This window comes from Sylvia atricapilla, chromosome 8 (genome assembly GCF_009819655.1).
Source record: "Sylvia atricapilla isolate bSylAtr1 chromosome 8, bSylAtr1.pri, whole genome shotgun sequence".
Taxonomy (NCBI): Eukaryota; Metazoa; Chordata; class Aves; order Passeriformes; family Sylviidae; genus Sylvia; species Sylvia atricapilla.
Window position 1 is genome coordinate 28,993,399 of NC_089147.1, and position 21,953 is coordinate 29,015,351.

The following is a 21,953-nucleotide window of genomic DNA, read 5'->3' on the forward strand; positions in this document are numbered from 1 at the left end:
GACAACTTTCAGGCCCAAAAGCACAAACAACAGTGGCTGAAGAGAGAAAACAAGGATGGGACTTCACAACCCAAAGCTGCAATTGGACAATTAAACCCCAATATGCAAATGGACCAAAACCTACTAAAATATAAGACCTCGTGACCGGTCATCCATTTTGTCACCATTTTCAGTCCACTTTGGCTGTAGCCCTGGTCAGGCTCTTGTCCTGCCCAAGGTGTACCCTTAAAGGCCCTTCAATAAATATCTGCTTTGTTCTCTAGCCCTGTCCAGTCTCTGTTTCAGGTCAGCCTTCCCAAGGCATCAATAGGGTTTCCCCCTTTCTATATAACTGCAGAACTTGGCTTTACCCCTCTGCCCCTCCCAGGATATTGCTGACTCTGAGCACCTCGCCCAGGCTCATCCATTGTTCCACATGATCACACAAACAGCTTTTTTGTGCTTCCCTCACACTGTGCTCCTGGCATAATCCCTGTGAAAGCAGCTTGTTTCAAGTGGCACTGGTGTTATTTGGCTTTCCTTGCTTCCTCTCTGCAGCTCTCCCCTCCTTCCATCTTACAACCAGAGCACCTTTTAGACTCCCTTGTACTGTTCATTGTTTATTTATGCAGGATGTAGCAACCTTGAGAACTCCTTATTTTTAAACAAAACATATTTAACAGATCAACCATTTTGAGCTGTAATATGAGGAAAAAATCAAATGTTCTTGAAAGATGTCGCTTCGCTCAGTCAATATTGTTTGATTCTTTTCTGAGCATAAAGAAAAAGCAACCTAAAGTTGACTTAAAGAAATTAATCTCTTGCTTCTATCTTTTAAACTATTTTAGCAGATTCATATCACACTTTTAAGCTTTTCTCCTAAAACATGACTACAATGATTCATTAAAAAGCTAACCTAGGATTTTTAAACAATTACATTATTCCAACACCTTAAAATTAACAAAAAAAACCCCCAAAAAATCTATTCAAAATTTATAATATCACATTTCAACTTTGGGTTATGCTTACCTCATTTAAGTTGTTCAATTGATCAGTTGCCTCTTTTGGTGAAATGCTTGTGTTCTGATCTATTCTACAAAACAAAAATAAAAAAGTCATTCAATAGATTGCCTATCTGTGCTACAAATATCTCAAGCTTTTCATCATGTGTCTATATAATTTATAAATTACAGAATAAGTTTGTTTTATTAAAAAAATATTTCGATGGAAGTGATATCTCTATTTTTTAACCCATTCAAAACAACAATGATTTTACTGGAATCCTAAATAATATATTTAAACTCTTAATGAAGGCCTGGAAGCTATGACATTAATATCTGGAAATATCTGACATTAATATCTCACTCTGTTACGTCAAAAAGTTCTGCAGGTGTTAAGATCTGTGTCTTGGTGACCCAAGAAAAAGCTCAAACATGGGTTTAAATCTAAACACAATTTGTCCCACGTGCTTTAAATCAGGAACAAGAATTTTCCCTTATAACAGTCATAAAGAAGAGGATCATAAAGAGATGGTTAAATTTGATGGCAGTTCAGGCTCCCAGTCTTCTGCTTTTGCACATTTCAGAAAGGTCCCAGGTGCCTGGAAATCCCATGAGAGATGCCCACATTTCCTAGTGAGTGTCACTGTGCTGCCATCAGAGACGTCACGCCTTTGGTTTTCTCTCAGTGTATTGCTGCTTCTCCACGTGGGGAGAGGAAAGAAAGGCCCTGGACTAGTGAGGGGCAAGTCTCTTTCCCCTGAGCGTGGCCACTGAGGAGCTGTGCCCCATCCAGGCAGAGGTGGCCCACACAGCTCCCAGCTGAGCCAGGGTTAGGTGCTAATTCCTACACCAAGGGATGAAACTGAAGTCTGAAAACAGCCTCCCACAGACTGAGCGAGCAGCCCCAACAGCCTCCCACCACCCCTCTGTCCATCCCCAGAACAAACTGAGGCTTTCCACACGTGATTTCAGAGCCTGACTCTCAATTCAGGGAGAGCAAGGAAACTGCAGCTGTCTCAGAGAAGCATCTCTCAGCATCTGCCGGTGCTGAGAAGGTGGTGATGTCTGCTGGCCCCTGGACACTCCCTCAGAGATGTGATCGCACCCAACACAAAACCCAAAATCCTCTGCACAAAATAATTTGTATTTTTCTGGGCTCAGAGTCATCCCAGCAAAAAGAAATACCTGTAAAAGCCTCTCCAGACTTCAACCAGAGCAGAGGGATGCGGAGGTGTTTGTTGTAGTTCTTCCTGGATTTGTGAGGCATTTAAAGACTGAAATGATGGCTATGCCACTTCTCTTACCAAACCAGACACATTAGGTAGCTACACCAGGGTGAACAATCATCTTGGCTCCAAACAGGATCCAAGATGTGCGTTTCCCACAGGAACAGAAATGAGTCATGAGAACAGCAAAAGGACTAATTTAATAGGAGAGAGTGAAATATTTGTAGTTAGGTTTAATAACACGTAAGGAGGCAGCTGCAAGGCGGCAAACAGCTGAAGAACTAATTCACTAATGAAGAAAAAACATTTAGGGTGATTTATTGCATTGAACTAGAGCTAGGCATGAAGGAAAGGATGAAAACAACACGTGTCAGATTTGTAAACTTCTGTATTCATTTGGATGACTCCTTTCAGGGCACACAACAGAGCAAAAGGGAACTCTCCTTAACAAAATTAAAACAAAACAAAATTTTTACAGAAAGACAAAAGCAAAGAGTAAATGCCGGCAGCACTTTGTACAGGAACTGTACAAAGTTCTACATCATTCACAAGTGTATCACTCAGGAGTCTTGCACTCTGGAGAGTAAAAGGTTTACAGCAGCCATGAAGCACCACCTCTCTAGCAAGGCTTTCAGTATTTAAGCTTGCAAAGCAAATTACTGATGTTCTTTCCAGATGTTTTAGGATGCCTTTAATCTTTCATTTTACTGTCCCTTTTACACTAGAAATACTGGAGTAAGATGCCCTTATTTATGCATTCTGTGGATCCTGGAGATACTGAAATCAGTAAGGAGTAACCATTTTTGTGTGACGAGCATTTACATTTTCAGTCTCATGTGCTGAGCTGATCTTACTCTACACAGAGAGTTTTGGGGTGTGCTTTTTCCTTCTCACCAAGATTTATTGCTCTGCTAGGCAGATGCAGGTTTTCTGATTGTCACCAGGCAACACAGGGCTTACAATTTAATAACTATGGTTTGGATCCTACTCTCATTAAAAGTCAATCACAAAATATCCATTAACTTCAAAAGCAGCAGGAACAAGCCCTAATTTTCCATCTGTGCTGAGTACATTAAAATTATTTCAGGCCTTAGCTGAAATTTTGAATAATTGCAGGCACCCTTATTTTGTATAATTTACATCCCATAAAATAATGAAAATTAAATTCTCTCTGTGGCTACTACTCAAATGTATGTCTCTCACCCTCCTTTATAGACTCTGGCTTTGGCAGAATTATCCTTTTTTCCATAACAGAGATGACAGAGATGGCAAAAGTAACATGAACATTTAAGGCTTGTGGATATAACAAGAAAAAAAAATCTAAATTCTAATTATCATAACAGAGCTTCTACCAGACTTCAAGGGAGACATAAATTTGCATGAGCACTGTGCTGTTTAAAAAACAGACCAGATCATATGAATTTTGATTTATGCACAACATCACTTTTAAACCTGCATTAAATTCAAATAAAAACCACATAATTTTAAAAGTTGAGGGAAATGGTTGAAGATAACCTAAGCAAATCCCCACCAGATTTCCTCTGTGAATCCCAGAAGGGAGCATTACATTTTGTGACTTGCAGATGTCACTCCAGTCCAACCCTGATCACACCAACCCCATCCCCAGACTGTTCATGTGTTTATACCTCACAACGCCACACGTGAGCAGGGTCTTGGCATTGGTGACGCCAGGGTGACAGTCAACCTCACAGAGTTGTGTGAGATGAAACTCCTTTTCCAGAGTCACCTCCAGTCTATCCTGCCCCAGTGAGGGTGACCTGGAAGGTGAGCAGCTCGTAGCTGGAAGTGTCAGTCCCGTGTCAGAGGACTGAGTCAGCCTGCCCAGAGTTTCATCAGATGCTTTCAAAAAAGAGCAGAGCACACCACAGCACACCTCAGCGCCCAGAAAACAGAAGGCTCCTTTCTGAGACCTTCCCAAACGGCAAAAGCATTATCAAATCCACACTCCTCCACACGAGGCTGCAGGTGGAGGCTCCAAAAGCACACCTCTGACTCCTCAGAAAGCAATGCAGAACTGCAACAGCCTGTGGGGTGAACATAAAGTACACACTTACAACGAACAAAAAACCCACCTTGGAGGGCCCAAGGGCACTCCCTGGGCAGTCCCTGAGTGCTGGAACAGAAGTCAGACAGAGGGGCAGAGTAGCAGTGCCTGTCTCACTGGTCCCAGCCAGCCCTTGTTATTCTCACTATGAGCAGCTCTGGTACTCAGCAGGCACAGTCTTTACTGGTGCCGCAGCAAGAGCTGTTCTCATCTTCTTCCCCTATCCTCTCCCCATCCCTCCTTTTGCTTTTTTTTCTTTAATTGCATTGCAACTCAAAACCTTGCTGCAGAGACTTTTCCATGCCTTGGTTCAAGTATCACTGGAACCACAAGCACTGGTATTTTAATGCCAACACCTCTGAAGAAATTGTTCTTAGGAACTGGTCAATCATTTCCCAACTTTTCCCCTGCTCACCTGGCTGCCTGTGCAGGTGGAGAAATGCAACCTCTGAGGCTCTGCCTCAGCCATGCATGTCTGCACAGGGACATCAGCCCTTCTGCACCTTCCCTGCTGCCTCCCACTCATCTCTGAGTTGTAGCTGCTCAGCAGAAAGCCTGGAAACCACAAGAGTTCTCACCTGAACTGCACTCTCAAAATGTATTTGCTGTGCAAACTTAAATACTGAAAGCCTTGCTAGAGCTTGGCCCCTCCGCCTCAGGGAGGCACAGAAACCTGGGGAGACTCTGGCTGACCCGAAGACCCAAGGCAGCTCAGGGCTACCAGCATTTCCTCTTCTGCAGAACAATCATAGGTGTGACAAAGACCACCACCCTACAGCCTCTGCCAAAAACAGGGTTACAGAACTGCAGAATTGCAGCCCTGGGGCCAGAGAGGTCCTGTTAAGTGAAACCACTTCATTCCCAATTTATTTGGGGCATGGTGAAGAGGGGGAACCTCCAAGGATGTTTCTTCGGCAGAAAACTTCACCCCAAACTGTAGTTCTGAATTCCACACTGACTTAACATGCAGCTTTGGCTGAAGCATAGACCTGCCCTCTGCCCAGAGGTGCTTTGTTTCAGCCTCCTCTCTCTGTAACACACATCTGAGGAGGGCACCAGGCTCTGCTCAGGTAACTGCACACAGCCTGCAGCCCACTCCACTTCTCCTGATTGCCTTTGAGAAGGCAATTGGCAGGGGCAGCTGTTTGTAATCTTCTGTATTGTTCCATACTGGCTTTTCTAGTCTCTCTTAAAAAATAAAAGACAATTTCTTTACTTGTTCCCAGGATCTACCTTTTATCAAGGTGCAGATTATATTGCACTCATATCCAAACCCAGCTACACATAATGACCAGAGCAGTACTCAGTGTAATCACAGTAGTGATTTGAAATTAGAAGAGTGTTGGAAATTTATGTTCTGGAAAAAAGAGTCTAAAGGTTTCCTTCCATGCAGATGATGTTTCATCTACTAAACTGGTGCTGATGTTCATAGATCATACATGATAAACGCCACTTGAGGCTGAAATCATTGCTTCACAGGTCAGCTACAGCTCAGTCAAAAACAAGACACTATTCCCTTATTCTTCTGGCTGCAAATCACTTCAAATCTACTCTTCCATTTCCCTCAAATCCCACAAACCTTTCTGTTATTGTTTCAGTGGTCAGCATAAAATGTAAGTACCCCCTCAAAGAAACAATACACACTTCTGAGTTATAATTCTGTGGACTGTTGCTCTTACATGGCCTGATTTGTTCTTTGTCACATATCTGTTTATGAGCATCCCTTTTTAGGACATCCTAAACTTAGATTTTTCTGCTTAACAGGAACTGTACTGAATTTTTTTTTCATTTCAGCAGTCTTTAATCCATATTTAGACAAGTTAAAATGATCTCTTTTCTAGATGGCCCACACTCACCCAGAACAGATTTCTTAAAAACCTCTGTGCAGTTCAGAGGTATTTAGACCTTTAATGCCCAGTGAGACTAATGGCAGAGCTATAGCCCCCTGCAGTAATTAAGTAAAAGCAGGAGTAACAACAGCATGCACTGGAAACAATCTACCTTCATCCTTCATTTGAGACAGAAATAAATCCTTCTTCTCCTGTCCTCCCCCTACACATCTGATATAGAGAGAGGTGTATAGGGACACCTCTGTGGCAGTATATCCCTCCCCTCTTTGTTTAAAGTTCCTTATTTGAGAATAAAGTCACCCACTTTTTTTTTTTTTTTTTCATAATGCAATCAAACTGAAACATGGCCAGAATTGGTATTTGATCACTGTGCTTTCAGAGCACTTAGAATGGTAAATCAGGCACCATCTAACAGATTTAGCCCTTGTGGATAGCAGGTTTTCTAAGGAGCTACCATGGTGCTAAACAAGAATAAATAGCGTAGTGAAAAATGGTTTAATACCAGGCAGACTAAACAGACCAAACTGCTGGAGTGGACAGGAGAACTTTTCTGTGGTTGCTATTTTATTCATGCACATTCCTCTCTGGTTCCTATCTTTAAAGTCTGTGTGTCTTTCATCACGTTCCTTTCAAAATTACCCAGCTATTTTACTACCTCTCCATACACAAACATGCCACCAGCAGAGCCACTGGGTAGGTCTGACTGTCTGACACCACACTCAGTGAGCTCCTCTTTGCAAGAAGTCCATGGGGTCCTTGCCTTGCATGAGGAATTCCAGAAAAAGAGAAGCCAGGCTTCCTAATTAGAAACACTGGAAGTGTTTCTAATGCACACTAATGCAGTGTTTCAATTGCACATACAAGCATCGGAGGGCAAAAGCACTTTATTGTCCCAGCTAATTAAATGCTCTTTCATTCTGCTAAACCTTCCTTTGAATGCGCGAATTAAGATCATTTACAATGCTGCCTCCTAAAAGCAGTGGAGAAGGCAACCAGTTAATGTCACATAAAGCACCCAAGTGCCATTGGATGGCAGCTGTCACTGCTGTCCCTTCCTGACTGCCAACAGACCCGGAGCCAGAGAGCTCTAGCTGTGCCCTGAGCCACTGGGCATCCCTGGGATGGACTGCTGCTGCTTCAGACCCTGCAAAGGGAGCCAGAGCCTCTGCCGCTGAGCACCTGAGCACAATCCGTCATGCACATCAAGACAAAGAGCAGAGACCTGGCTCACCTGGCAAAAACCCTGTGCACAGAAAAGCAGAGCCAAGCCGGCACCTGAACATGGGAAATTTGTAAAGCAGTGCCCCCAGATTCAGTAAGGACTAAATCTTATCCTTAGGACACCTTCACTGGTCAGTTGGGTGATCTGGAACCCCATCTTCACCCTTTTGCATGGCCATGGTAACACCAGCTGAGTTACCTGCCATCAGGACTCAGTAAATGCCAGACCTGAACAATCAGTGCCCTTCCAGCACCAGAACAAGCCCCAGCACCCAGAGTCTAAACTGTACACGAATGGATACCCTTGCTATAATCAGGTGTGAAGGTTCCTATCCTCATGTCTCAGAAACTGCATCTCTGAGAAAAAGAGACAATTCAGCACTGGGGGGAAAAGAAAAGAAGCAAGGAAATATTTTTGAAACTTGGCACAGAGGAACTGAAGTTTCTAAACTAAGGATGTTCTTTCTGCTTCAGATGTAAGGGGTTTAAAGAATGATGAAATTTGCATCTTATCTTTATCCCTTTCATTTTCTCCAAACAGTCCTAGAAGTATAAATATAGAATCCACTGCCAATAAGAGCCAGGAGTCTGAATATTTTATGCAGAAGGCAGCAAATGAATTAGCCTTTCCTACAGTTAATCAGAAGTGAAATGTGCTGTGTTATCCCAAGTATTACCTTGGTTGGAATCTCACGACTGGTTCCTGGCATTTCAAAGCCACGTTCTGTGCACAGTTATTAGCTGCGGATCCAGCCTTCCCCTGCCACTCTGAGAGGCCTGGCAGTGCACACTCCAGCTCCTGCACAAAGAGAAAAAAATGAAAAGCTGTCAGTACCAATCCAGTCCTAGCTAAATATTTTGCTTCAGGAAAAAAATGCTCCGTGAGACCAGATGCTGGTGGAGGATCTTTGTTATTTTTTGGTATTACTCTGGAAACAACTGGAGAACACACAAGATAAAGGGTTCTAAACAAAGTAGTATGTTATTTCACTGGAAAACAGCCTCTGAAACCTAAGCAGACTGTAACTTTTCTGTTTATTACTTAAATAACAGATGTCAGCCTCAGAGCACAGAGGTTCTATACAAATAATTCATTTGAAATTATTTAGTCACATATTATTAAGATTTTATCACTTGGTCATCATCAAAAAAAAAAAAAATCTGGCTGGCAAAGGCAAGCAGAGTTCATTTAAATAAGATACATAAAATTTAACCATTTTTCTCTTTCCCTTCCCTAGTATACATGTAGATTTATGAACAGAGTATTATTCTGGGGGGAGGGAAAGGCAGCAAGGGGAAAAAAGTCACATCACCCAATCTGCTACACAGAAAATAAAAAAGTCAATTAAGTCCAAAAAACTGAGTAAAAGAACAGGAATGAGAAAAGTATCCATTTAACTCCAAGCTTCTGAAAACCAGTTGTAGGGCTCTGAAAAGATGTGTTTGGCACATCTTAGTTTCTTTACCTATGAAATGGGTTGTAATATTTCCTTTGCATTGCAAAGATCTTTGAAAATGTGATAATCAAAGTGGGATTTTCATTCCTACCTCTTTATTAGCTTTTGTAATCCAATATTTTAGTCTAAGAGTTAAAAAAACTAAAATACAATGTGCTCTGCAAAACAACAGAGCTCCCTTCCCTGCTAAAGCAATGGAGCAAACTGGAGTTTGCTCCAGTTTCAAAACCTGGTTGGATGCATGGGAGTCAAAAGTTTGGATGGGACTGTTCAGATGGGAACTTGCAGGGCAGAGAGAGCAGAGAGTTCCAGGTGCTTTCTGCTGGATGAAGGGGAAAGCTGAGGACAGGAGCACGTGCTGGCAATGAGCCCTTGCCTGCAGGCTTGATCTTTGGGGACTTGGGCAGCTTTGAGTGGTTCTGTATTTTTTCCCTCATTTATGTCTTGGTTGCTGCTCATAAATCATGTAATTAGAATGTTAGTAAGTAACACCAGGGAAACACCCTCGATGGAATCCCTGTTTCTAAAGAGCAGAGAAATTCTGATGTGTCACAGGCACCTACAGAAAAGCCGCGTCTTCTACTGCATTTTTGTTTCTTTTTCACAAAAGAGCTACTACTTCTACAATGAAGTTGCATCATAATAAACATAAACAGAGTATACCCAGAAATTGAAGTAAAACTTGCAGACTGTCTGATGTGTTTATGTGTTTTTGCAGCTGATGTGTCAACATCAGCTCTGGCTTTTTGATTACTGTGCACTTAAAATCACAATTTCAATGTCAAACTATTGGAAGTTCTTTGACATCCAAGCAATTTGCACAGTTCATTTATACTCAAAACACAAAACTTAACTCAGCAGTTTTCAGTATTCTCATCTCCAGGCACTGATTGCCAAGCCACCATTTCATTTTTATAGCCATTTACCTTGATAATAAAACTTTAAAACTGAACTTTTACTGTCTCCGCCTATTAGCTCAGAAGTTTGGTGTCCTTTTGTAAATATGTCCCAGTATCCATAGGGAATGACTCATTCAAGAGCCCATAGTCATGACTGTGCACCAAAGGTGAGTGACAGGAGAAAGCAATGGGCAAGGAAAGCAGACTTTCTATTCCTCACCATCTGTTCTCACACTGACTCCCTGGAGTATGTTCTGGGCATATGCTTCCCCACCTTTGAAGTCAAATAAATCCTAATTAATTTGATTTCCTATAGATGAGTGTTGCAGAATTGCTAAGGAACTCATGGAACTCAGGGAAAGATGAAACCAAATAGCTGGAGCACAGCAGTGCAGTCACATTCCAGCAGCCTCCTCTCTTCCCATACTCTGGAAAGGTTACAGCTGCCTCCAGAGCCAGCTCCCGCCCCCAGGGAAATAACTGCAGGTAACATGCAAAGTACAGCTTTATTCTGGTGACATTTTGTCATCTGACAAGTGGTCAAGTGAAGTCACCTGATGCTGCTCTTTTATTACACTTGGGTTTTTAATCACTGGTGTAAATCTAATAACCTTTTCTTCATGAAGACCAAAGGCACATGACCACAGGGCTACACTTATGCCAAAAATATCAGAGGCACAGGAACCCCACTTCAGCTGAGAGCCTTGTGAAACTCCAAATCCTCAAGCTGGCCATCTTTCCTCTGCTTGATCACAGCTGCCTGCTCCCTCCCAGTGAGGGAGCACTTTCTACAATGGATTCTCACAACCAGAAAGGCACACAAAAATGGTTCCCATCCAAACAGACTTTAATCCTTCCAACACACACAGCAATCTCATTCATCTTCCAGTAGCCTCTTCTAATTTTCAAGGGACATTTCTCTGTAAAAGCAGCTCGTGAACTTATAACACATAAGAGTGAATAGCAAGCAGTTCCTTGGCTTATCAGAGCAACACCTTTAACAGAGATGCTGTCTCTGCTCTCCTGTCACTCTTTCTGATGGCACACAGAAGTCAGGCTGGGGAAGAGCAAGGAGACTGCTGAAAAAGCACTCTGTCAATAATCTCAGCAAAACAAGGATGAACAGTTTAACGATGATGTGCAGTGCATCCCGCTTTTCTTTCATAAATGCATGTGTTCAGAAAGTGCTGTTTGTCAGCTGCTTGGGAATGCATCACCTACCCCATCCAGTGGCTTGGTGGCAAGGGGTTTCACCAAGGAAGGTTCATGCACTTAGAGTGTTTCATCATTTCTGTCTTCCCTAATTCAAGCCCTTGACTCAAGTGAAAGTTATCTGCCTGGCACAGTTTTTCCTTCCAGAGGCTGCATACTGAAGTCGCACTGGTATTTCACGGCAGTCTAATTCTACACTCAAAAAGTTTCCCATGATTTTCACCATTTCCAGTTAACCCCTTGGGGCATGTAAAATGCCACAGAGCAGCAAATCTGTGCTGTGTTGGCTTTTGTTGGGTGAGAGGCACACACAGGACACACACAGGGGGCTTGGAAGAGGCTGAAAAAGCAACAGATGACCTGTGAGACAGACCTTCCCCATTTGCTGCTTCCCCATCACTCTTCCTCCTGATATGCCTTCACTTGCTCTTCACAGGGCACAATTCCCATCATTTTATCTCTTCAGCTGATAAACATGCACACCTCATCTCCCTGCAGGTTAAATAATTTTTCCTAGTAATGCAGTAGAGTCACAAAAAAACCCCACAAACCACCAGTTATGGCTTTATTCTGGATGAGCTCCAGAAAAACAGGCAGGAAGCTTAGGGCAAGAGATTGATATTCCAAAAGAGATTGTGATAATGCCATTTGCTTTTCATTTTCCTTCAGCGATTCAAAAGGACAATTCTCACTTAGAAGGTAATACATTCTGTCTAAAATGATAAAATCCCATTCTAAACTTGTTCCAAAATATTTCCTAGTCTATGATAGGTTTGAAGCACTTCAGAAAGGGCTCTGCAAATTTCTACCCACAAACAAGGAGGGAGGAGAGACAAAAAGTAGCCAAATACGTTATACAGCAAAGAAGAGATGGAAATACAGACATCTGTATTTGTGTGTGCACAATTTTGTGTAAACACAGACATCTGTATTTGCAGATGTCAGGCCTTGTGCCTACTGCAGACCAAAAATCAACCAATATTAACATTAGCTCTCCTGGGTATGAGAACATTTCCAGCTGAGGGGTTAAATCTGCACTAGAGCTCTACCCCTTACACCACACATCCAACATGACTTGGGAAGCAGCAGGGCATTTCAGCACAGGCATTTTCAGCAGCTGCAGAGAGGTGGAATTCGAGAGTCAACAGAGCAAATGTACCTCCAGAGACAGCAGCAGAACCTTCCTCATTTCTAGTCTTCCTTAACACCTTTTAAAAAACTTACATTTCTGCTCCCCCAGCTCAGCCTAGGAAGGTGATGGGGAGTAGCCCTGCTACCAGTATACTACTGCACTGGTATGGACTTACTATTTAAATACTAGAAAAATGGAAATTAGGATGAAGGAAAACCATGAAATCTCTCTATTTGCAGCCAAAATACCTGTGTAAGTCATGCTTGATCAAATAAACAAAACAGAACCGTCCAATCTATTGTTGCAGCTACCCAGTTTTTGCATTTGTACAAGGAAACACAGGGAAACTAAAGAGAAATATTTGCACATCTTCAGCTATGCTCTCCACTCACTTACGAATGCAGTTGCAGCACAACCCTCTCTGTAATTCCCTAGTTGAAAGAAACTGTAGTTACAGGAGGGTTGCTGACAGCAGGTCCCTGGAAATGAGGGTATATTATTGTGGAGCCTCAAATCACACCATGAATTACCAGGTAGTCCATCTCTGCATTTCAAAAGTTGCTTAGACATTGTGGCACAAGCCTACCCCTGATAAGTTCAGTTCTTTACCTGACTTTCCTCATGGCTCTTTCCATTTTCTAGCTTTGCAATGGGCTTAGGTTTCCTCAGCTTTAAGTTGCCCATTTCAGGCTTTAGAGTGCAGTCAATTACAACCTGCTGCTTGTGCTGCTGAGTGTCTTGCAAAGGCAGCTGCCTTTCCTCTAAGACAGCAGAGTTATCCGGGTAATTTTCTTTGTTATCATCGTCTCTGTAAGAAAATAAAATTGAAATGCATCAGGCAGGATTTCAGACACCTGTCAAAACATTGTGAAGGAAGAAGAGCAACAAGATCTTAACTATTTATGGCATACTGCTTTTACTAAGTTTAGTGGTCTACACACAGTGATGGATCTAAACTACTGTTAGCATTATTACACACTCAGCTGTGGAGCTACTTAAATGTTAGCTTCAGAGGCATTCTTGGGCTTCAGACCTACAGTTCACATTCCTCAAATAAAATCTGAAACCATCCTTTTCATGCTGAAGACTTCCGCCACCCAATGATTCACAGTAAACTATCATCTCACAAAATATCATCATAGACAATAACTCCTCTCTACAACACTTCCCTTCTGATGGTCTCTGGCTTTGAGGGCAACTGCACAAAGGCAAGGAGGAAGCCACACAAAGCAAGGTCTGAACAGCCAGAGATGTGTTAGGAGAAAACATCCTCCTGTTTAAAAACACACCTTGTGTGCATAAACAGACACTGTTACTCATGGGTGCTCCATCTGGGATGGACATTTTCAATCCCCACCCAGACTGCAATGTGCCAGCTCTCCCCAAGGGGATGTCACTAGTGTCTGCACACCATCACTCCAGCCCTAGCCTGGTCTCCTCTCTCCCCCAGGGAGCCTCTCCATGCTCCACCACGTTACCGCAATGCAGGGGTGAGGCTGCCTCAGGAGCTGGCAGCGGGAGCTGGGCAGCCTTCTGCTCCAAAATCCCGGCCTCTAGCTTAGACTGCAGGTGGGATTTCAGATGTTAGCTTCAGCTGGCAGCATCCTCATGGCTGGCTGGGAGAGCACCTCTCTCCTGGCGTGGAACTTCCACAGCTGAGGGATTCAAGGGCTATTGAATTATAACTCCCTGAGATTTTTTTTCCCCTCAGAAAGCATGACTTGCTAGTTCAATGTTTTCTCCTAAAGATTTTGAGCTGCCAAACTCACTCTCCATCTGTGGCCCATCCAGATGGATGCTTGCGGGGTGCCTATGGAGCTGAACACCATTGCTGCCCATGCCTTCTGTAAGTGTGCTCCAAGGCAGTTGTTATAGTTACAGCTTTATAGCCCACGGGCACTCCAACAATGTACAGAAGTGTTGCTAATTTTAAGGTACCCTCTGATTTTAAAATCTTCCTGAAAATTAAGTTGCATACCCTAGCAATCAATATGTACTAACATAACCATGAGAGAGGCTTTCCTCAAGAATACTCCAGTTAAATTACAATTTGAAGGAATTTCTTTTTCCCAGACACATTCAGCAATGAGCATATCCTCGCACAGTTGGAAAACTCTGCTTACTACTGCTTTGTACCAGCTGCTGTACAGTAAAATTCAGTGTATAAGCACCGCAGCTGAATCTGAATGACAGGAGTATGATATGAACTTAAGAATACAGATCATAATATATTTACTTATATAATAGCAACAGTAATTTATCTTCATGTTCATCACACAAAAGTACACAAGATAAATACATATTTCCCAGAAATACTAACAGATTTTGCAGGTAATATCCCAGAAATTCTGCATTCCCTTGAGAATAAAGGTTTCTTTCTTATGGTTTAACAGAAGCAGTCACAGCTTCATTTGCTGCTGATGGATTTCAGACAAAGTTTACAGGAGAGTAAAAAAGTTTACCTGGGACTGGAACTGCCTGCTTGATCTTCATGCACAGAGTCTGAATACCCGTCACGCCTTGAAAATGAATACAAGATAATTACTGATCTTCTGCCAGCTGCAGAAACTTTTAATAACATTACAGTGCAGCTCAAACTATAAACGCGTTCCCTCTCCTCACGCTTTAGTTAGGGTCATTTATTGCCATAGCTACTCCATGATAGTCCAAACCTCAGAGGAAGAGGATTTGAGATGTTAAGTGTGAACAATTTGGTATATCATTTTCAGACAAATGGAAATAATTACAAGGAATTCAGGTGTTACCACAGGAAAATTACAAGTATTTCTGTATTCTAATTGCTTAAAGTATACTTCACATTAACCTCAAAAATAATTAGACACAACTAAGGATGTTTTTGTTCCAAACTCACAAAAATATTAACTATGATAGAGCAGTCACCCTTTGTGAAGCAGGAAAAGGAATCCCCAGCTAAATTATGAAGTGAGAGTTAGTCTTAAAAACTGAACTAGCACTATTTTTTAAGATGCCTGAACAATCATAACCAATTACTTCCTATAAGTTACAAACAAAATAATTGTCCTAAGGCCACCTAATGAAAAGAGAAGTCTGGATAAATATCCTAAACCACAACCACTGAGAGCTGAACATGACACTGTGGCTGCATGGCTGAACTTTGCAGGATGATTTAACCTGCAAAGCCCATGAGCAGCCCTTCTTCAAATAAACATGCATCCATAAGCATGCACTCCTAAAATATGCAAACACCAAGCCTGGCATTGCTGGGGTAGCTGGGGCCCTCTCCTCACCCTCTGTTCATACTCACAGGGCACAGACACTAAGAAGGCCTGGATCTCTTGAAGTTTTCTGGCAGAGGAATCTCTTCATTTTGGGAGAAGCAGCCTGTACTTTTGCTGACTTGTTAAATTTTGAGAAGAGTGCCCCACTTAGGAGAGAGTACATTAAGTGACACATTCATAGCTCTGCATTGCAATTTGATGGCAAGGGCTTTAATATATTCCTCTTCCACACTTCTGCTGGTATCTATATCAAAAGTCAGACTGCAGCAGAAAATATTTAAAGGGCCACTCAAGTGTTTACACTTCCTGAATATATCAGCATATGCATGAAAGCATTTGCTGCTCACAACTGGAGCAGAGAACTCCAGTGGCAGATCCCTCTGATGACACAATACTCCTGCAATGAGTGCAGCTTTCCCCACACAACAAAGTGGGGTGATGGATGGAAGACAGGGCTTGATGTGCTAAATGGAAAAATTCACTGTAGAAATCTGTTTGCCTCTGGATTCCTGTCACACCTTCCCCTCCAGCCAGTACCTGACTGCCTCATGGGAAACAGCAAGAGGGGGACACAAGGCACACTGGGGGTTTGAATGAGGAAGCCCAGTGTGAAAGGAACCAGACACCTGGCTGTAGAGCTAGAAGGAATATTTTAGAGGGAGGAAACAACAGAAAGAAAATGCATAGTGAGGAGACAATGGCAAAGTCAGCACTGGACAGACAGAGCTCCCAGCACAGACACAGCAGAAGGAGAAGGAGAAAGTGCCACCAAGTGAGGTGTGCACCATGGGCCAAGCCATGGCCAGCAAAGTCCAGGGATCCCCTAAAGGGACAAACTCTCCCTCCTGGGTGTGCCTCAGAGAGAGGAGGTGGGAGTAATCAGCTCTGCCACCAGTTTTGCTCCTCACTCCTCTCACCAGTCACCTCACTTGGCAGCCTTCAGTCCTGAAAGACCTCCTTGGAAATGGGGAGCACCCTCTGGAGGTACAGTGGATGGCTGAGCACAGGTTCAGTGGCCAGGCCAAGTCCAGTTAAAGAGCACTCTCCTTGGGAGAGCCAAGCTGGCTGTCAGGAGGTGATCTCGAGAGGCAGAGGTCCTAACTCAGCATCCAGCAACTGATAGAAGTCACCTTATAAACAACAAAAGTGAGTGTGACAAAATGTATTTGAGTAACTGGATGGCAGTAGATAGGAAAGACAAACAAGGATGAGTCAGATAATACAACGGCCATCACGAAATTTAAAAGATCCCAAGGAAGTTCAGAACCAACACAGTCTAAAATTTCCAACAGAAATTTTTTGTCTGTGCAAGAATAAACAATACCCAGGAGGTTGAGAGCTCACTCACACAAGACAGTCCTTGAGGCTAGGACCATAGCAGGACCTTTAAAAAGATGAATTTGTGATATAATGCAAATATCTATCATTAAGGCATGGAGTGTTTTTACCTTGAATCCTTAAAGGAATATGTCTCCGAAGTTCCTGCCCCCTGTCTGCACATATCAAAACAAACACCTTCCTTTCCTCTCGGCAGTAACTTTAAAACCTTGTTGTCTACCTTTAGCAGTATTTAATAGATAGGTGATATTCAAGAGTTCAGTATGTTTTTGGTAGTTTGTGGCCATGTAACAGAGAGAATTCCCACCAACCTAAAAACTGCAGCAGCATCTTCCTCAGTCCTAAACCAGCAGAGAACATGCCACAACAGCTTCAGGTGGGAAATCCAAACGGGTTGAGGCGCTTACATTGGGTAGGAGCTGTCTTTTAACAAAACCCATGATGTGAATCCTCTCCCTTCAGTGCCCAATCCAGCTACTGACTGAAAGATATCTCTTTGAAGTAAGTACATTATTGATCTTATGGCATGGGCCAGAGTCAGGTCAGAGATGGGACCCCAGCCTGGACGGAGTGTTGCTCTGACTCTGGGTAGTACTGTCTCTGTGTTTCCTCCAGGGTCTCTGGGTTAATGGGACCAGCTTCTTTAACTTTCTTCCATTTTCACCTTCCCACAGGAGCCGTTTCAGAACAGAGTGAAAGCGGCTCCCTTTTGCTGCCTTGACCTTTCAGATGCTCACGTGAACAGCTCCCAAACCAGGCTGCATGCATGGCTTGCTGGGAGCTTTGCACCCCCAGGCACTCATCTTGTCCAGAGAAATGTTCCTGAAAGCTGTACCACTGGCTTTATATCATTCAGGAGCCCCTGGCTCTGCCTTTGTCACAAATAAAGACAGAAACTGTTAAATGAGGATGTCTAGATTTTGCATGGCAAGCTCTCTCTTTCTTCTGCCAAATAAAAGTAAATCTATTCTCATCAGTTTTCAGAGATGGTCAACACAAGCAGTAAGTGCTGAAATCAGTAAGAATTGTGTGCCCCCAGCAGCTCTCAAAAGCAGCTTTGGGGGACAGCTCCAAAAGAGACTTAGAGCAGGCAATTCTGGGAACCAAGTTTGTTCAGTTGGACAATGCTGTTCAGATATTGTTCACTCACTTTTTTTCTAAAAGCACGTGTCTACCCCTTTGTTTGGAAATAGAAGATTAAACATGAAATCCCACGAACAAGAAGCAACAGCAGCTGAAATGAGGGAGATCCAACCCCTCTCCATCTCATCTCCCCAAGGCAGGGCTGGCACCACACTCCCAGCTTGGGTTTAACATGAAGCCCCACAGAGAAAAGCCATCACCTTCAGGTCCCAGAAACCCAGGGGCGAGGCAGGCCTGGAGACTGCTCCAGGGTAATCTCTACAGGAAACAATGGATGTACTAAGGGACAGAGAAAAGGGAAGGACTAAAAAAAATGAAAAATATATTATCTGTAATCTGGCTATTTTTCTGTGAAGGGGGGGGAAACCCATAATTTTACAGACCACAGTTCATCACTTAACTAACAGGAACGCTGGAAATGAAAACAAACAAGCATACAAGCAAAAAAAACCCCTCCATGATTTATTACCTTCAGTTCAATCTTTCCATGTGTGCCCCAGTTAAAGTGTAACTAAATTTAAATATTAAATAAAGCAATTAAATAGAAGCAAATATAAGTAAATATAAGTAAAGCAAAGCAATATAAGAGAGTGAAATTCTTTAGATCCCTTTGAAATATTACTTTTCCTGTAGAGGTTATGACAACACTTAGAGATGGCTCAGATGATGACAACTTGGCCTGCTTTCAGAATGTCCCCTGTGCCCACAGCAGTCAGCAAACAGCTCACTGTCCACCTGGAGTGTTTTAGGTTAAGAGCATTTTAGCAGTGTAAAACTCACCTAATACACAAACAAATCCATACATCATTTTCCTCCTGAAAAACAGCTTGGCTCCTTACTGCTGCAGAATCTTCCCCAAAAGCTTTTGAAACAATCAAAAGCATGCAAAATAAAAATGCACAGAACAGCAATACTGAAGTGGTTTAGACTAAAATAAGACAAAGGCCATTTCATTTGCAATAGTTCCTAGAGGGTTTGCCTTTCTAACTTTCTGATGTCCCCCCTTGTTCTGTTATCTCTGTAAAACAGCAAGAAAAATCAACATTTACATCCTCAGGATTACGAAACATACAAAAGGCCATCTAAGGAGTTTATCAAATTGACAACAAAGAAATGACATTTTTGGTACTTTGGCCTGTCTAAATAACGTATAGGGATTTTTCAAAATATTTCCTAATGATTCTTTTTTTTCTAACAATGCTTGTGCTAAGTACAGACCATGTGTCCTTAGAAAAGAGACATGCTTGTGTTTGACAGGATCATCAGCACCAGAAATGAGCAGTATTTGGATAGGAGCTTTATCCCACACTGAAAATCATGCACTTTAACATGTGTGATGTGCACCCAGCATATATTCTCCCCAAAAAGGTATTTCGCTGCTAAATAGTCACAGAGCATTTAAAGGCAGCTCCTTTATGCAATCTTTCCCATACAGTCAATAATATATTTAGATTACAGAAAACTCAAACAAAATATATGACAGATAGCTTGGGACTCCTCACATAACACAATTATTCTGTATGCTCACTAAACTCATCATTCTTGTTTAAAAATAAGGACATCTTTAAAGTGTTCACTTACTCTGCTAAAGCTGTCGTGTTGAAGGACTTATCCTGAATGCTGAAACAGAAACAAGAAAACATCAGATAAATCAGCAAGGCAGCAGGCTCCCTGTATGCTCCTCAGTTGTAGACACACATGCACAAACATGGCATTGCGAGGCACGGCTCTGCGCTGGCTCTGCGTGCACGGCTCTACCTTGGGCTGCTCTGCACATGCTCATAATCCAGAAACCACAGGGATCAGTCCTACAACACTCACACAGCCCAGCCAGCAGCCCGGGATTCAGGGGTGCAGGCAGATTGTGAGGCTCGGATCATGATCTGTTATAGTTGTAACAGTGCTGGTAACAAAGGTTTACAAACAAGTATCTGGCGTTCTGTCCTTTAAATGTTTGCTTTCTGCAATTGGCTCATCAAATGCAGGGGTTTTTTTTACTCAAATAGGGTTTCCCAGCTAGGCTGCCAGAAGGTTTTCTTGTTCAGTGGTCTCTTACATGCTCAGCTCATGGCCAAACCTCAGGGGATTCTATGAAAAAAAAAAAGTCTGGCAGAATGGAGAGTTCATGTAGGAAGAGGTTATTAAGCTAACAGCAAACAGTAGATGAAACCATTCCTGTGAAGGGAATAGGCTGCTGTGCTCCTGCAACAAAATGTTTCTGACCTGATGTCATGTGTTCAGCAGGGTCAGCTCGGGATATTGCAAACTGCTGGGTTTGAGGCTGCAGTGGAATTCCCCCTCTAACAACACCCCTCAGATCCAGACAATACACTCTTGGATCATCCTGAAATCTTACAGCAGCAAAGAAGGAAAAAAAATATATAAAAGAAAGAAAAAACCCCAAAACAACCCAACAAACAAATAATCTCACTGCTACATAGCAGAGATGGGGGTTTTGTTGTTGTTGCTGTTTGGGCTGTGGGAGAGAAAGCGACGCAGACAACGCCTTGCGAGTCCTCCTGTTTGTGACAAAGGCATCTCCAGCATCAAGCCGAGCAGGGATAAAGAGGCACCTCCTCCTCCTCCTCCCCGCAGCAGCAGCTTGTGCCTCTGCGTGGTGTTGACACACATTTCCCAGGCAGCAGCGGCAGCCAGGAATCACAGCCCTGACAATCGCTTCTCCTCACCAGCGGCACTGACAATGCACCTTCCCCTCGTCCCAGCCTCCCCACCTCGCACACACACACTGCCTGCTCCGCTCCTTCTTGTGTTTGTGTGTATATCAGTGTGGAGGATGGCAGGAATTACCTGGGCATCAGAATATCACAGCCAGCAGGGACCTCTGCCCTTCAGAGAGCAGGTTTTGTGAGAGAAGGGTGAACAGAAAAGCCAAATCTAATTAAATCCTGCTCTAAAAATGAAATTTCAAATTTTTTTCTCCTCCTGTTTCCAACTCTATTGCTCTGGCCATACAAATATAAATTTCTTTACTGCTGTTCTATTTGCAGGACAGGAACTGAACAAAGGTATTCTAGATGTTGTGGGGAGTAAAATCTTAATTTACGTGCTCAATATGTAGTGTGTCGTTAAAAATCAGTGATATTTTCAATGGATATATTCCAGAACACTTAAGTGAATGCTTGACTCTTGATTTTGAATGGTTGAGCTGAGTTCACAGCTAGTGCTTCAAGTGTGTGATGGAGGAATCACTATACTTTATCACAAATTCACACTGATAAGCACCACAGCTTGGCTAGAGCAGCATTTAAAGGACTGGGTACCTACACACACCCCACAGGAAAGGGAGCTCTTACAAATACAACTTCTCCACAAGTCAACGTCTAATTCTCTGCGAATTCGTTCCCAGTGCACACACACACTGCTGGGCTTTGATATCATCACTGGGAAGATAACCTGACTGAAGATAGTTTGTAAGACAGGGATGCTTTGGACCAAGTTTAAAGCATCATCACTTCTCTGTGGTTTTTCTGGACTTTGGTGCTGAACAGCAGTTGCTAAATTTCGTTTAGGGCAGCACTTTATATTGCAGCTCACTCACAAACTTCCACTCGTTTTAGAGATAGCACTTGATCAGTGTAAATGGAGAGTCTCTTCCTGCAAAGTTGTGAAACCATTCCACAAAATGACATTTCATGTAAAACAGGCATAGCAATAACAAATACACATAAGTAAAGGCCAGCCAGACGCTGGAACCTGTTTCAGAGCAATGTCCCAGTCAGATAAATGGAGCTGCCCTGCTCCTGGGGAACACAAGAGAGGAATTACAGTAGGCTCACAGTAACTTTTCTTCTTTTACCACATGGAAGTAATCAATCTTTAGGGGCAAACACTCATTTCAACAGCAATGTTGACTTGGGCCCTGTTGGCTGACCCCAGCTCCTTCCACCTGCTTCCCATCCATGTGCTGGGGGTGAGACCAGAGCAGGCAAGGAGCCTCTGGCCTCACCAGGGAGAGCCAAAGGTGCTTGAATCTGCATCTCTGCCTCTTTCTAAGTCCCAGGCACGGAGAAAACCTGAAACTGCTGTTACCTCCTGATTTACAATAATGACATGCAAGCTAATTAGGGCTGTAATGCTATAAAACATCACTCTTAACACTGAAATGCCCAATGCCAGATATATTTCATCACCACATTCAGATGACATGCC

The 21,953-nt window shown here is 42.9% G+C and overlaps 1 protein-coding gene and 1 long non-coding RNA gene across 7 annotated transcripts in view; one reads left to right on the forward strand and one right to left on the reverse strand.

Annotated features, from left to right (window-relative positions):
• LOC136364340 (uncharacterized) overlaps positions 1-21,953 on the forward strand; it is a 148,459-nt gene that overhangs the window by 95,506 nt on the left and 31,000 nt on the right. The window lies entirely within an intron of this gene.
• The window catches only part of FAM13C (family with sequence similarity 13 member C), a 114,551-nt gene that overhangs the window by 26,915 nt on the left and 65,683 nt on the right, over positions 1-21,953 (reverse strand). For 5 of the 6 annotated variants that reach the window (XM_066324228.1, XM_066324230.1, XM_066324227.1 and 2 more), the window contains 5 exons: positions 19,365-19,403; positions 14,505-14,561; positions 12,652-12,850; positions 8,020-8,141; positions 1,009-1,072 (listed from right to left, as the gene is read on the reverse strand). In XM_066324228.1, the coding sequence (XP_066180325.1) occupies positions 1,009-1,072; positions 8,020-8,141; positions 12,652-12,850; positions 14,505-14,561; positions 19,365-19,403 (481 nt within the window). The remainder of the gene's footprint in view (positions 1-1,008; positions 1,073-8,019; positions 8,142-12,651; positions 12,851-14,504; positions 14,562-19,364; positions 19,404-21,953) is intronic. The other variant, XM_066324226.1, reaches the window with a different exon arrangement.